The following is a 15,709-nucleotide window of genomic DNA, read 5'->3' as shown; positions in this document are numbered from 1 at the left end:
CAGCCTGTTTTCCAGTAGCAATTTTCTAATGCAATCAGCAAAGAGTGTTGGGAAGTGTCCAGTCTGTTCTAGAGCACCAAAATTGGACTCTTCTGCCAACCTCAAAATGAATGAAACAGGCAAAAAAACAAAAACAAAAAAACCCCCATGAACCAACCAATTCCCATCTTCTTTTCCTCCAAATGACCACTACGGCAGTACAAATATCATGATCTAATTTGGGTTGTGTTCATTTTATACTGAATCAGACTATGGTTCCCATTCTGCTGGATGCCAAATCTGAGAGCTTTTGGTTAACAATAGTTGCATATATACACTGGATTGAAATATGATTGGCTAGTTTGTGGCTAAATGTATTATGTGAACCCAACCATGGATCAGGTAATCATGAGAGGATGTGCCATCTATCTATCTATCTATCTATCTATCTATCTATCTATCTATCCATCCATCCATCCATCCATCCATCCATCCATCCATCCATCCATCCATCCATCCATCATCTATCTACCATCCATCCATCCATCCATCCATCCATCCATCCATCCATATCATCTATCTATCTATCTATCTATCTATCTATCTATCTATCTATCTATCTATCTATCTATCTATCTATCTATCATCTATCTATCTATTTCAGGCACCGGTTGCTTCCCCAGCTTTGTTATCTGATATATTGGCAAGCTTCTCCAGCTTGGTGCCCTTCAAATATATTGGGTTCCAAATTCTGTATCTGCCAATCACCATGATTTTGGAAGTCCTACACATCTGGAAGATACCAAACTGGAGGAAACTGCCCCCCCTGCTTTTTTTTTTTTTAACTGCAGATGCCAGAGATATAACCTTTGCTCTTCAAGATGGAAAATATGTACTCTGCCCCTGAACTGCATTATGGGTAGGGTATAGAATTTGGACAATGCATTATTTCATTCTATGGACAGCAAAAACTGAATAAAATCTGCCAAGGGATTTGGTTCAGATTACCGAAACTATCCTCTTTTGGCAGCAAACTTGAATTTAAATAAGATAAAACCAGAGAACGCACAGCTCTAAGCACAGAGGCACTAGCACAAGAGATAATGGGAAGAATGAGCAAGCTGAGTTTTTATGCAACAATGTTTCTTTGACAAGAGAAAAAACAGCTTCTAGGCAAACTGGAATCAAGCAAACTTCTGTGCATGGATGAAGAAGATCCCTTGTACGTCATCAACTCCAATCTTCAGGTTTGGTGGCATGTCGTAGGAACGGAAGTCATGGATGCGATAGCCGCTTTTTGCAAATGATTCCTTGATGTCTGCTTCACTCAGGGGCACCACTGTCAGCTTTGCTTCTCCAGCTAAGTAGAAAGACTCTTCCAAAGCCCCAATCATGAGAAAATAGCCACCGGGTTTGAGAAGCCTGGTGACATTCTGAAGGGCTTGATCAAAGCTTGGGCGGTCAGGGCTTGCAGCCTCTAGACAAAAAGTAGACACCAAAGCATCAGCTGGCTGGCTGAGCAAAGAACCCAGTGGGTTGGGTTGGTGGATGTCAATGGGAAGGATCTTTTTCAGCTTCTTCTTCAGCTTTTGCTCTTTCTCCTTCCATGGTTCCCTATGGTAATCGGGGGAAAAAAGTCAGATTTATGGCTGGTATGAGATTGTTTCTAGCTCCTGCCTTTTCCATAAACCCTTTTTGCCTCCTAGCAGTCTCCAGATCAGCCAATAATCTTTCTCATGATAGGAGACATTGGGACAAAATGGGCAGCAGAATTTTGGCTAATTGGGCTGCAAACTATTAGCAAATTATACTAAAAAAGGACGGAACACTGCAACAGAAAGAGAGAGGAGGCCAACTGGCATGAATGCAACTGATGATGGAACAGACTGCTCCAGACAATGATCAACTCTTCTTCATTAGAAATCTGAAACCAAGGCTGGAGAGTCCCTCCTCGGAGTACCAGAACAGCAGATTTCCAGTACAACTCTGATTATCTGGGTCTAATCTGGAGTGGAATGCAAAGGGTTAGGGCTTGAACTGGGCAGAGTGAGCAAATTGCACGATGTATTGTTGATGCTGTACATGTGAAAATGGTTCAGTAAATGATGCTGCACTTAGAGACTGTGTAGGATGTTGTCAGACATGGGCTGTTAGTGTTGTAATTTGTTGGCCCACTTAAGCTGTACCCTGCTGCAACAGGTATCCAAAAGAAATAAGGCTGTGGTGGGTGGATAAATTAGATTATCATGCCAACACTGGAAAGTGTATTTCTAATATACAAGTGCTGTAGCATTTGGCAAGTCACTGCACTGCATGAGAGGACACACAGATCAGTCTGGCTCCTGGCTCAGCCAGCACAATTCCAGGTATCATCCTCCCTTCCTTTCCCCGCCCATCATGGTGGGCCCTACTGACCATTCTCAAGTGGTCATAAATGCCAAGACTATATTTAGCTTTTCCCCAAATGCAAAAGCAAAGTGCCTCCTTGGTTTCTTACCCTTTGCCCTCAATCTTACAAACATGTTGGATATAAGAGGACCAGTCAAAGCCAACTTTTTCTTCACTGTGCACCCAATTATGAATCACAGCCCGGTTCACTTCCAAGAAGTCAGTGGCCACAATCTCCTCAAAGTAGTCGCAGGCACTGAGGAGCTGGTAGATGGTGGGGCCTGTGCCGATATCAATAAGAGTGTGGCCCCTGATTTTTCCTGCAAGGGATTTAGAAAGAGGAAAAACCAAGATATGGTTCATTTTAAACAATTTCACAAGAACCAGAAATGTTCATTTAAATATCAGAACTTAGAAAAGCTAACTAGTGGGAGTGGGGTGAACTGTGAGGAGAAGGAGAAGGAGAAGGAGAAGGAGAAGGAGAAGGAGAAGGAGAAGGAGAAGGAGAAGGAGAAGGAGAAGGACTACTGTCATTTGGAATGGTGGTGCTCAGATGCACACTGAGAAACCTCTGTCATGCTTAATCCCATTGACCTTCTATGTCCCACCAAAGAGTCAGCCACAAAAAAATTTTTTGTTTGTTTTTCACCACAGAACTATAGAATCATGGGTGCATGTGTGGAGGGAAAAATTCTACCATCCTTGGAAAGCAGGGAATTGATATTCCTGCGTGAAGTGGAACCCTTGGAGAAGTCAAGTGGCTTGCCATGGGATTGACCCTGCCATTTCCAGCCATCTCCCTTGGACTTGAGCAGCAACAAGGAAAAGTCAAAGGCCTGTCTGCCAGGCCTCCACTAGTAAACAACCAATTGCTCCCCTCCATCCCCTGTCTCTGTAGCAGCCCCCACTCCCTTCTCAGCCTATTCTTCCTTTGCTCTTTCATAGAGAGGGTTGCCCAGACCAAACTGCAGCAAGCCTATGATTTTCCTTTCAAGAACGGCTCTCAGATCCCCAGTGATTTTCCCTCTCTTTCTTCTCATTTCTTCCCTTGATGGATGGCTCCAAGAAGCTTATTACTGTGGCCCCATGAGAAGCCTCCCCTTTTGGCCCTCCCCTTAGCTTGTGACTGGTCAGCTGAGTTGCTTTTGGAAACCAGCCAATAGCTATCCTTCAGCAGACCTAGAAATTCTAGGACTTCTGGATTTGGTTCTGGATTTACTGGAGATTTTGCACCGAAGAAACTTTTTTTAATATAATTTTTATTAAAGATTTTCACGTAAGTAAAAGATAAACATGAAATTATGCAGAGTGAAATTAAAAAGAGAGAGAAATAAAAGATACAAGTAGAAAAGACAATGCAGGAAGGAAAGGAAAGGAAAGGAAAGGAAAGGAAAGGAAAGGAAAGGAAAGGAAAGGAAAGGAAAGGAAAGGAAAGGAAAGGAAAGGAAAGGAAAGGAAAGGAAAGGAAAGACTTCTAATCTTCTTTATAGCAGTTACAAACAAATTCATTGTCTCTCCTCCCTCTTTAAAACTTACACCATGGTTCTCTTCTTCCCATATTCAACCCCTTTTTAATCAGCAAATCTATAAATCACCGAGTCGTTTTTTTCCCATTTTCAGCAAAAAGTCCATAAGAGGTTTCTAGTCTTTCATAAAAGTAGTTGTCTTATCCCTAATCAAACAGGTCAATGTCACCACTTCCACAAGTTCTGTCAACTTCACGATCAAGATTTTGCACCTAAGAGTCTGATGCTCCCAAAATGTTAGTCTCTAGGGGATGACATAATATTAAATAGTAGCTGTGATTCCATTTCATTTTGAGGATCCTCTTTAGCTTGCTTTTTTTTTTTGATTTCTTTTATCCTGCCTTTATTATTTTTATAAATAACTCAAGGTGGCAAACATACCTAATATTCCTTCCTCTTCCTATTTTCCCCACAACAGCAGCCCTGTGAGGTGGATTGGGCTGAGAGAGAGTAAACTCACCCGGCTGGCTTTCATGCCTAAGGTGGGACTTGAACTCACAGTCTCCTGGATTCTAGACCTGGAAATTTCAGGGACTGAATCAAGGATCTTCTATATGTAAAGGAGGTATTCCATGGATGTTAACTTACCAACTTTAAGCATTGCTAAAGCAATGTAACAATCTGAGATAATAGAGGATGAGGGGTTAGTATAACACTTTTTATCTGTGCTGTCCTGCAGCATTCATTTAACAGCAATTTGCACATCATCTTTCCACCACCAAAAAAAGTCAATACATCATCAAAGAGAATGGACAAGTTTGTCTCATATCTGCAAATAAAAAGTTATCCATAAATATACATGAAAATATAGAAATCTTTACTATATTTGAATAGAAACACAACATATTTGCAGAAAAGACCAAATACAGTCAACTGTACAAATGTTGAGAGGTCACTTCAGGACCCCTGTTTTCCTTTCACATCATTCTTAGTTTTTACATTAAATGTGCATTCCTTAATCTTCAGGTACGGGATGCCTTGAAATATACATCTGTTCTCTGATAGCCCTTCAGTTAGATAACTACTTTTTCTCAAGAAGAAAAGTAGATATACAGTCACACTAGGTATGCTGGCTGAACAAAGTGCTAATGTGCAAATAAGATTATTTGTCTTGTAAAACTGACTAGTAGCTGAGCTGTCAGGTAAAAGAGAGTGCTTTGATCCAGCCTGGTTGATTCCTGCTCCAAGTTTCAAAAATCAAAATCTCACTGATTTAGCAAATAAGCATTTTTTTACCATAGATTCTGCCAGCAGCAAATTTGGGAGTTTCACTATGTTTCATCCATGGGTGGGATGAATGCTAGTTGAAACCAAGTCCTAGTATTTCCTCTTCCATGAGGAATATCCATGGTAGGATGGACAAGGATTGTTTCCTCAGATGGCCATTCCAGGAATTGTTGGGGAAAAGTCTCTACTTTTTAAAAAGTATAGCATTACTGTAAATTGGGCAGATGATGATGATGGTGATGATGCTGCTAAGATAAGAGATGCCTCACTTACTTGGCTAGTTTTACCCTGCCTTCACTCTGGTGAATTTTTCTAGTTAATTTCAAAAACTGGTATGAAAAATTACTGTATCAAAAATCTATCTCAGAAGCAGGTACTTTCATGTCCACTCCCTTCCACTAGCAATAACCTTAATTTACTTAGCTTCATTATAATAACTCTGCAAGAGAAGGAAAGGTCTTGCAAGCTGGTCTATTGGCTCAGATTTTGCAATTAAAAAACATCGTTTTGAAAGAGCGAAATTGTTTTGCTACATGCTTTGTTCTAGTTTATCAAGGTTAGCATTCTAAAAGTTTATTAACAATTACACTGTTAACAGGAGGAGAAATAACCTAGGAGGGAGATCATAGTGTTCAAATTAGAAAAAGAGAAATGATGTTAAATATCAGGAGCCCCTTCCAGCCAATGGAAACTTTGGTAATCCCCTACCTGTGGCAAAGGCATCTGCCAGGCAACGGAGCTTCCAGGGCACCACAAACTCCTCACTAGTGAAATTGGCACGTGGTGGCATGTAGTTGTTCTGCAAGTAGGCTGTAGGATTGAACTTCTGGTAGTTTTCAGCCATAGCTGCAACACCAATGGCATTCATGGCTAAGGAGACGCTTCGCTGCATTCAGCTCATCTACTGGGCTTGAGGTGGACAAGTGGTGGTTTTATAGCCCTGTTTGCCCAAGGCACTAGAACAGGTTAATGGACCCAATGCAATTAATGCCAAGTAGTTTGAGCGGATAACATCAGAGATTCCCTGCAGGGTACCTATAAATTGGAGTCATTTGTCCAATACACATCCACGCCCTTCCGTAGAGTAATTGAGAAGACCTTTCAAAGAGCTTGATGGAGGCTTTGGCAAGGCAGTTGGGGGCAGGCAAGGGAATGGAGTGTTTATCTTGCACCAGATAGTCGTTTAATAACTGTATTGAAAGGACACTTTATTGAGGTTGTACATCCAGTATAACAAAATTAGTGTCAGGAACCAGGGAGGACAACATACTGTGACAGACGCCACTGTCCTTCAGGGAAGGATCTTGTTGGCAAATAATGCATAGCACTTGAATTTAATATATGAGCCTCCCTCCCACTTGAGAAGCAGGAAAGAGCAGCTGTAAATCAAACTCCTCCTACATCATCAAATCACCCTAGACACAGTCCAGATGAGACAATGAGTCTCCCCTCACCCCTCCAGAAAGTGTCAATCTTTCATTACTTAGGGCCAGACTACACATTACACAGGAGATTTGCAATCAGAACTCTCAACATTTAAAAACAAAGCAGAATGAAACAAAAAATGAGTATATTCACTCTCCGCTGCTTTTACCTGGGCAACAGTACTGGGGAAGAAGTGGTGTTTAATTCTTTATTCTTATGCCATGTTTTTGATTAAACTCATCCTCAATTCACAGGGGCTGTTTAATTTTTCAAAGTCGGGATAGAAGTAAAAAAAAAAAAGAACATACAATGTTAATCAACTGTTTGAAGAAGTACTACACCTAAGTAATTTTATGTACCTTTATTTTGAAAGGTACAACAAAGATGACTAAGAATGCCAAATGTGGGTAGAACAATGAAAATGCTTACTTATTGGCTGACATAATTATGACATGTTCTGATTACATTTTTTGCTATCTAAGAACTGCTGATGAGGCCACTTGCTATCAGTTGTATCTCCTGCTGACACTTTTAGGGTTGCAAAAGGTTATAGTCTTCTCTAAGTAGGTGCATCCAAATGCACTGGATTACAATCCCATCTTCCCCAGACAAGAGCATTATTCCTGGCTGAGATGGCAGGAACTGTAATCAGAACATCTGGAAGGTACCAGATTGGGGAAGGCTGTTTTAGACCCAAGTCTAAAGTTAAGTCATCCTTAACACGAGTGGAAGACGTAGAACGCAGAGGAAATATTTATCTCCCTCCCCTTCCCATCACATCTCTGAAAGTCTTAGGAAAGCATGGAAAAGTGGGAAATGAAAGGCTATATTTGAGTGACAGGCAAAGCCATGAATTATGTGGAGTTGAACGTGAATGTCTGAGAGTAATCTTTATTGCAAAAGGAAGCTTACTAGATGTTCTGCTCTGAATTCTACAAATCACCCCACCTTGCAGAAATGGGCAGGAGAGAAAATACTGAAACTGTTTCCGATCTGCTGACCTCCCCTGATTGGGAATTCCAGGGGACGAGGCAAAATATTCGTTGCAAAACACAGGAAAGGGGTGGGGAGAAAGAGAACTTTGCTGAGGCTTACCTGCTGTGATGGAAAATACCTTATTTGGGGGAACCAGAGTTTTTCTAACAATGAATCAGTGGAACTAAATAAGTAAATGTCTTTTATGGAAATTAGTTTTCAATGTTTTATTGCGTCTTTTCTGTTGACTTGCTTAGTCATTATAATGATATTTCATTATTTTAATAATGTAACAGTTAAAATGAAGGAAAAGGGCTCACCTTTATAAATCAGTCTAACATGCCCTTTTAAGCATGATCTCTAATCTGGTATGACTTGATCTTATCAAAATCTAGTGAGATTTGTTACTAAGTATACAAATAATTGTTCTGCATAAGACCCAAGGTTACTGAAGGATTGGGGTTCCAAAATTTTCCAGTTACTCTATACAGTACTATTCTTTTCTTTCTTCTGAGATACTCAGAGAAGAAACTCTGCTCTCTTACCACTCTTTGCTAGCTGCTAGTTCTTTGCCTTTGCTTCACCTAGATTGAGATACAGTTAGAAACTGCATCTAACTGCAACCAGTTGAAAAAGCATTAAGGTCAGATCAAACAGAGCCAGGGGCAGTTACAATTCCTGTCCCCCTTTCTCTCCCTTTGTGGCTGTCCACTAAAATAATCGTACATCTATTGTGTCCAAGCTGGGTGGGGTGTGTGTGTGCGCAACTGAAAATGCTTCATGTCAGATAAGCTGTTCCAAAGCAATTGAATCCACATCTGTCTGGGTGTCTGGGACCTGTCTTATATTCTGGTAATAAGGGCAAGCTTGGAGGTTACATGACAGAATTGCCAGAAAACTTACTAAGAACAGCTCTGAGACTGGGAGGAGTGTTTTGTTTGGAGAAATATGGTTTAAAGCCTACACTGTTTCTCATTATTATAGTGAGCAAACAGCTGGCTTTAAGGAGTCATCTCATTTGTTTGCACTAGCTGCTATCAGTGCCCAGTAACAAAGAACGGCTGATGGGTTTCTAAAATCCACACGCTAAATATCCCATACAATGCAGGATGAATGCCAAAAGAGGCCTTATTCTTTGTTGTTGGAAATGTTACAGAAAGATTAAAAAAGGAGTAAATAAGTATGGCTGTCACTTGAGAGCAACAGCTCCTTTGAGTTCAGTGGGACTTGCTCATAGGTAAGATTGAATCAATGCATTCCCAAGCCATACCTGGGATTGGTTCACGTGCCATTTAATCCATGAAAATAGTCCGAGGTTATTTGCCAACTGGAGAAGAGACTGATTCTCTGATGGATTCACTGCCTGGGTTGCTTGGGACAGGCAAAGCAGGGATCCTTGTTTTCACATCAACAGAAGTCAACCATGAAAAGGTTGGTTGAGCTAGAGTTAAATAGGAGAAATCAAGCCATGTGCACCAGCATGTTTGCTCATCCACAGTAAGCCAGTTAAGTCACCTGTGACTGTTCCTCATGCCTTTTAATTAGTACCATTAGAAGTGTTCGATACAAAAGCATGCTGATTCTTCTTCTCGCCCTATGTGTATCTTCCTGCCCCATGTCTTTGCAGCACTGGGGCTTACACGTGCTGCAAAAGTCCGCCTTTCTACTCCCAGCTCCTCGATGCCACTTGGTAGTGGCTGCTTGCCAAGTCAACATCTCATGTTGCCCCTGACCCTATCTACCCTTCAGGAACATGCAGGACATTTTCTCCGAGTTACACCAAGTTTTGGCATTGTGTCTCTCTGGAGATGAGAGAAGTGAGCATGAGCCTGGCTCTCTGCGGGGGAGTACGGTGGTCCTGAAATCTGAGGGGGAGGGAAGGAGGGAGGGAGTGGAAAGATTTTTCCAGATGACTTCATCCTGCAGTCACATCACACAGCTGTGCTGGCTCAAAGCGGGCCTTTCCCATCTTCCATCAACAAGTTCCGCAAATCCTTCCTTCGTCACAGAATGCCTTCCTGAATAACTGTCCCTTGCTCAGAGCTCCCAATAGCTGAAATAATTTTTTTTTTTTTTCAATGTCTGGAAAAGTTAAGGGCATGAAATGAATCCAAAGTCAGAAACTCTTAGAAGAATGGATTCTGAATACTCTCTGTATATACATTTTCTGCACTGATGCCTTCTAGAATAATGAGATCATAGTAGTGTTTGATGGTCAACGTACAATTGTATGTAGTCTAAGAACAATGGATAATATTAGTATTGAAGTGCTTATGAAGTTCCATGATGTTTGATGATGATCATGATGATAAAGAAGAAGAGGAGAAGTAAATGCCATTAGCTATAGCTGCCAAATGTTTACTGCACTTTTCACAATTCCTTAACTATGAGGAAATATTCACATACTGTGCAATATCAGAGGTAATTTTTTCAGTCTCTGGGGCTGAGCTAAAGGCATTAAGAAGCATCTATCTCCAAAGACCCACTTTGAAAGAGATCCCAAATTAAGTTATGACTTTTCATGCCTTCTGTGGATTTTGATTTGAAATATTAAATTCTTTCTAATGTCCATCCAAGTGAAAGATTATTACACAATGCTGTAGATTTGGAAGTTACAAACTTCCTTTTGATCTTTAGTGATGAATTAATTAAATTACCAGTCCTTACTTATTGCCAGGAAGTACAGAGTTAAAAGAGCATTTAAAAAAAATTGTAATGTCACTAATTTGGATTCCAGTAACACATAGATCCCAGGAGGGCAAAGGGGTGGAGAAGGGGAGAGGTATTCAGTATTGGAATGCTGTACCAGTGACTCTGCAAGACCAATTTAGCTCCAGCACCATCCCCCAGGAATTAGCACTCCAAAAGCTATATAAACCACACTGAGCAGGAGCAAAATACTAGGCAGAATTAAGATTTCCAGAACTCAGCTTAGTTCAAAGAGAACCTTAGATACAAAGATGCACGGGAAAAGTGTGGTCCTCCGCAGCTCCGGAATTCTGTCTACAGCTGAACTGGCCTGCCAGGTGTCTGAGAAGGATGAGGCCCGGAAGGAATCATTCAATGCTGAATGGAAAGACCTGTCCCTCACCTCAAGGCCTGAAGAAGGGTAAGTGTTTGGCTTTGATTAGGCAAAGATTGTGATAGACTTGGTCAAGGATGGTGGATTCCAGCAGATGGGAGGGGAGAGATTCCCTAGTCCTTTTTTGAAACCTGCAGGATAGACAGCTGAGACTCCTGTTAGCAAGTTTAAACAAACCCAAATCATGGCAGATTCATTTAGGAAGTGAAATATAATCAGATTTTGGAAGTACTACATGCATTGGGAGATGGGAAACAGCTGGAATGTTCAAGAAGTTGATGTGGGAAACGTCCTTTCTTTTTCTCAAAGCAACAGCCTGTAGGACTATCATAGGGTTTGATTGGGGGGTTGCTGAGGTTATGATTATGTGTAGCAACAGAAATATGCCTATATTACACATAAAGGTAGAGAAAAGAGGCAGAAAGGGAAAAGCACACTTAAAGGATGAACATGAACATGAATCCTCATATGCTCTAAGCTTGTGTTTAGATTATGGCAATTTAGAGGAAAAGATATGTGACATTAATTTGCAGCATAGCACTGAAAAAGGTGAGTTGGGTTGAAGGGAAAATGGCATGTTCATGGTTACTGCAGCCAGGGTTTTTAAAAGTGGATTTTCCTGCTTTTATTCAATGCATTTCAGTAGATGGACTAGTATACATGGACTGCTTTGTTGGTTCAAAGCCAGGTTGAGCGTAGCCAAGCAGGCCACAATAGAATTGACTGTCCTCTGATGTTTACAAAGATCTGTTACCTTTGACTATAAGAGCAGACTTCTTAGAGCATGGCAAGGGCCTGCCTAGTCTTGCATCCTGTTTCACCTCTTCTTCCTTTCTTCCTTTCACACTTGTCAGTCACACTGCCAGTTTAGATCCCATCTTCATATATATGAAGTTAGGGTATTTATTAATCTGTTTGGGAGATGGTGTATCTCCCTTACATTGAGCTGTATTTGCCATTGTGTTCTCCATTTACTCAAGTCGGAGAAATGTTTTGGAGTTCTTCACAATTCCATTTGGACCCAACCACTTCACTTCCATTTTGTACCTGTTACAGCTAAGTATTTGCATTCAGAGTTTCCTTCATGAACTTGTCCAAACATATAAAACCCTACCTGGGTGTACACCATCAGACTGCTATAACATGAGAGAGAGAGCGGGGATGAGTCTCTTAGGCCAACTCCTGCGTCTTTCCTTCTCATTGGCTTTCACAGTTTGTAGAGGCTTCCCATGTGATAGAGAACCCTGGAACATCAGGGCTCTAAATGATGTATGAAGAAGGCCTCCAAACAGAAATAAACCTCTTCCTAGTGTGGATGTTAGCCTTCTTAGCCCATGGAAGGCAGTGGGATGAAACTGAGAGACCTGAAACTGCATGCTCTTATCACATTACTAATTTCTTCCTTGTGGCAAGTAGAGCCACAAGAATAGGAATCTTAGATGACAATAGGATCTTAGATGACAATCTAAGAATAGGATCTTAGATGACAATATTCTTGATGGCTTCATTCTTCCAGATAAAATAACCCAGTTTCATTTTCTCTGTTTTGGCTAGGGATGGGATGGGGTTGCAATGTATATTGTATGGCTGGATTGTTATGATACGTTGGAGGGTGGATCTCTAATTTATACTCTGCTCACACCCATATAGCTGCTGTCACTCTGAGGTGGACAATCAGCACAAAGAAACCTACCACCAACAACAGGAGGCTTGGGCCATAGTTCAGCGATCACCATGGGGCATCCTCCGTCTGGGTCTGCTGGGTGAACCCCTGGTCTCTTACCATCTGCCTTATCAGCGAGCTCTGCCTCTGCCCATCTTCACACCAGCCAAGCTAAGCACCAAGGCTGAACGGGAGCTGACACCAACTCCATCAGAGTCAGTGGAGTCACTGCCAGTCACAGGTGTCTGCCCTGACAAGATACCTGTGCTTGAGATCACCAAAGAGTTGCCCCTTGTTGTCCAGCCCACCTGTCCCGACTTCAAAAAAGCTGGCCTGCCCCGCTCACTGTCCCGTTCTATGTCTCAGGAAGCCCAGAGGGGCTGAGGCAACTCAACAACTCTCCTATTTGGAACTGGCTTGGACGTCTTGGGCCACTGCGCCTGTTGCTGCATGAGAACAATCTGAAGGGGCCCAGATATGTAGAAAAGACTTTGTAGGATTGAATCCTGGATGGCCTCCTTTTTCTGGGAGTGGGGGTGGGGAGGCAAGGATGTTGGGTGTTTGTGTATATATAATTAGATGTATAATGTTACATATTTCTATGACCAGTTATTATTTTTCTGCATCTTTCTTTCTTTCTTTCTTTCTTTCTTTCTTTCTTTCTTTCTTTCTTTCTTTCTTTCTTTCTTTCTTTCTTTCTTTCTTTTTCTCCTTCTTCTTTTTGTTTGTTTAATGTTACCTCCCTGGAGAAGTAAGGAAGGTCCATGTGGATAAAGGAGAAAAAGAAAAACACAGTCACTCATTGTGCAAGGTGATTAAGACAACTCCCTAAAATTACATAGTGAAAAATCAGTTTGTAGATAAAATGACTGATAGAGATGATAGGAACTACAGATTCTGGGTTTAGCAAGTGAGAATTATGCTGGACTTATTCCTGAGTTCAGGAAAATAGTGTTGAATGGTTAGTAGCAAGTGAAAGAATTTGGAAGAAATTGCTGGCCTTCTTGGTCCTGTTCCAGGAGGGAACAACACAGAGCAAGAGGACAATGGGTTTAAAGATAGCAGTTGCCTTCTAGGATCCTATTCCAGTATTCACTCCCTAATTCTGTGACTTAGGATAGGGGACCCCGAGTTAAATGTCCCAGTTAGTGAAGATATGCCATGAAAGATGGAGAGGAAGTATATCCTGGGAAAGTGATGAATGGAGGTTGAATTAAAAGGTTTAGAGAAAGGATAGGAAGTGGGTTGTAGTTTAGAAAGCACAGACCAAAGCACCAGATTTGGTCTTTCACCTCCTTGTCCCCTCTGTCTACAAGTAGCTGAGGAGGAAGGAAGATTCCACTGTGAATATCCCCTAGTGCCTTCTATTTCTTGTCTTGTTTTTTTTTTCTTTTAAATAAAACAATACGTGGATTTCTCTTGATTGTATTCTTAATGATTAATGAAATAAAAAGAAAACGTTGGAATGTGTATCTCTTTCACTTGGACCCCTTTGCATCGGTCTAACATGACCAACCTGACAAGATAACAAACTTCCTTTCATATTCAGTGGGCACAATTTTGAATGCACACCTCCATGGGATACATAAAAGAGAGAACTCTGTTGATTGGCTGAAGAAAGCCATCATAAAGCTTCATGCTAACTCATGCCGCCTCATAGGAAGAATTTATTTAATACCTCAGCATGCCCGAGAGAGCAGTTCCTTCATCATTTTCGGACATAGAAAACCAGATCAGGTGGGCTCTTTCATTTCCACTTCTATTGTCAAAGGAGGCAAGCTGCCATACTACACATTACTCAGCAAAGCAAGAGAACTGGTAGAACACTTGGAAGAGGAAAATAGCATACTGGAACAAGATTAAGCAGCCCTTCCCTATGCTGCTTTTGAGGGGTGTTGGTGGGTGGGTGTCAAGATATGCGCTTGAAATGCCACCCCTTTTAATGTGCATTGTAACACATGTAAAAGGGGTGAGGTTTCAATCACTTGTTGGTGACCACCGTTTTGACATTTTGACCCCCTGCTTCCTTTTCAATATTCGGCTTCTGAAGCTGCTATTCCTTTAAAAAGGGTATTGTCTCTTTCAAACTGAATTTGACTCCTGGTCCATGAAATGTTCTGGGTAGCCATTATGCAAATGATTTCTCTTGATTTTCTTTAGGGATTTTTTTGGGAGGGGGGGTGTCTTTCCAGCCCTCATCTTTCCTGGTGGCTTCCCATCGAATCAGCCTAACCCTGCGTTGGTTATTGAGAACAGTTAAGCTCTAGGTTCTGCCACTTACCCGGGCATTTTTTTAAGACTGGTAGGCTAACATTACAGGCACAATCAGATTAAAGAACCAGAAAGATATTGGCAAACTAGGCATGAGATAGAGAAGAACCTGAAGAAAGTACCCAAGGAAAGAGCCATATCTTAACTGCCCCTCTAAAGGCTTGCAGGGTCCAGGTCAAGTGTATGTTGGGGAGGGAAGGAGGTTGTTCCAAAGGGCAGGGGCCACCACTGAGAAGGCATGCCTCCTGGGTTTCACACGATGAGACGGTTTCAAAGAAGGGACCTAGGGTGTGCCCTTCCTATTACAGGATGTTTGATGGGCAGATACCATTGCAAAAAGGTAGTCCCGAAAGTAACCAGTCCTATGCTATACAGGGGTTTCTAATCATGAATTGCATCCAGAAGCCTATAGGAACCCAGTACAGTTTGTGGAGTAGGGATGTTATATGGGTATAATGAGGATTGCCTATAACTATCCACACTGCTGCATTCCGGACCAGCTGTAGCTTCCAGATATCTTCAAGGACAGCTCTATGCAGACTCCATTGAAATAATCCAGCCAGATGACTAAGGCATGAGTGATCCTTAGCAGGGCCCGATCATCCAGGAATTGGTGCACAAGGTAAAGTTGTGCAAAGGTCCCCCTGTCCATGCTGCTTCCTGCTCTTCAAGCAGGAGCTGTAAGTTCAGGAGGGCTCCCAAATTGTACCTTGAATCTGAGGGGATAATGCAATCCTGGTCAGAATCAAAGATGAAATTTCTCCAGTTCTAGGAACTGTGGAGTCCAAAACCCATAGTCACTTGGTCTTGGTAGGGTTGAGCTGGGGAAGTCTGTTCTTCCCCATCCTGATCCCCACAGCCTCCAGACACTGAGACAGAACCTAGACAGCTTCACTTGGTCAGCTGGGAACAGTGATATATAACTGAGTATCATCAGCATATTGATACTGCCTCTCTTGTTGATGGATGACCTCCCCCAGCAGCTTCATGTTAAGGAGAAGAGGGGAGAGCCCTGAGGCAGAGCAGGGGTCTAGGACTAGACACTCCCTTGCCCAATAGCAACTGAAACCAGACCTGGAGAAAGAGGAGAATCACTGTAACTCAGTGCCCCCCACTCCCAGCCCCCCAAGCTGATCCAGAATACCATGGCTATCCCCCCAAAGTATGTATTTC

At 41.9% G+C, this 15,709-nt stretch overlaps 2 protein-coding genes across 3 annotated transcripts; one reads left to right on the top strand and one right to left on the bottom strand.

Annotated features, from left to right (window-relative positions):
- Positions 1-1,095: 1,095 nt before the first annotated feature.
- PNMT (phenylethanolamine N-methyltransferase) lies at positions 1,096-9,055 on the bottom strand. 2 transcript variants are annotated; one of them, XM_088143254.1, is made up of 3 exons: positions 8,791-9,055; positions 2,477-2,687; positions 1,096-1,593 (listed from the first exon to the last, which is right to left on the bottom strand). In XM_088143254.1, the coding sequence occupies exons 1-3, from the start codon at positions 8,810-8,812 to the stop codon at positions 1,164-1,166; spliced, it is 663 nt and encodes a 220-aa protein (XP_087999380.1). In that variant the 5' UTR covers positions 8,813-9,055; the 3' UTR covers positions 1,096-1,163. The 2 variants fall into 2 exon arrangements, with proteins under 2 accessions (XP_087999380.1, XP_007424278.2); XM_007424216.3 differs by lacking the exon at positions 8,791-9,055 and adding an exon at positions 5,829-6,141.
- A 1,355-nt stretch (positions 9,056-10,410) lies between these two features.
- Positions 10,411-13,735, top strand: TCAP (titin-cap). Its single transcript, XM_007424201.3, has 2 exons — positions 10,411-10,629; positions 12,253-13,735. Exons 1-2 carry the CDS (start codon positions 10,481-10,483, stop codon positions 12,647-12,649), a joined length of 546 nt encoding a protein of 181 aa, XP_007424263.1. The 5' UTR covers positions 10,411-10,480; the 3' UTR covers positions 12,650-13,735.
- Positions 13,736-15,709: the final 1,974 nt, after the last annotated feature.

The sequence above is a fragment of the Python bivittatus genome, unplaced genomic scaffold (genome assembly GCF_059951505.1).
Source record: "Python bivittatus isolate LINGU-HERP-01145 unplaced genomic scaffold, Pbiv_v1 ctg000410_np1212, whole genome shotgun sequence".
In the NCBI taxonomy this organism is placed as follows: Eukaryota; Metazoa; Chordata; class Lepidosauria; order Squamata; family Pythonidae; genus Python; species Python bivittatus.
This window is presented reverse-complemented; position numbering and strand designations above follow the sequence as displayed.

Bases quoted from the DNA above. Each gene is read 5' to 3' on its own strand.
- PNMT (XM_007424216.3), bottom strand. From the start codon at position 6,012: ATGCAGCGAAGCGTCTCCTTAGCCATGAATGCCATTGGTGTTGCAGCT. The intron at 2,688-5,828 runs GTAGGGGATTAC...AATCCCTTGCAG, and splicing joins GGCAGATGCCTTTGCCACAG to GAAAAATCAGGGGCCACACT. The intron at 1,594-2,476 runs GTAAGAAACCAA...CGATTACCATAG, and splicing joins TGTAAGATTGAGGGCAAAGG to GGAACCATGGAAGGAGAAAG.
- TCAP (XM_007424201.3), top strand. From the start codon at position 10,481: ATGCACGGGAAAAGTGTGGTCCTCCGCAGCTCCGGAATTCTGTCTACA. The intron at 10,630-12,252 runs GTAAGTGTTTGG...ACACCCATATAG, and splicing joins ACCTCAAGGCCTGAAGAAGG to CTGCTGTCACTCTGAGGTGG.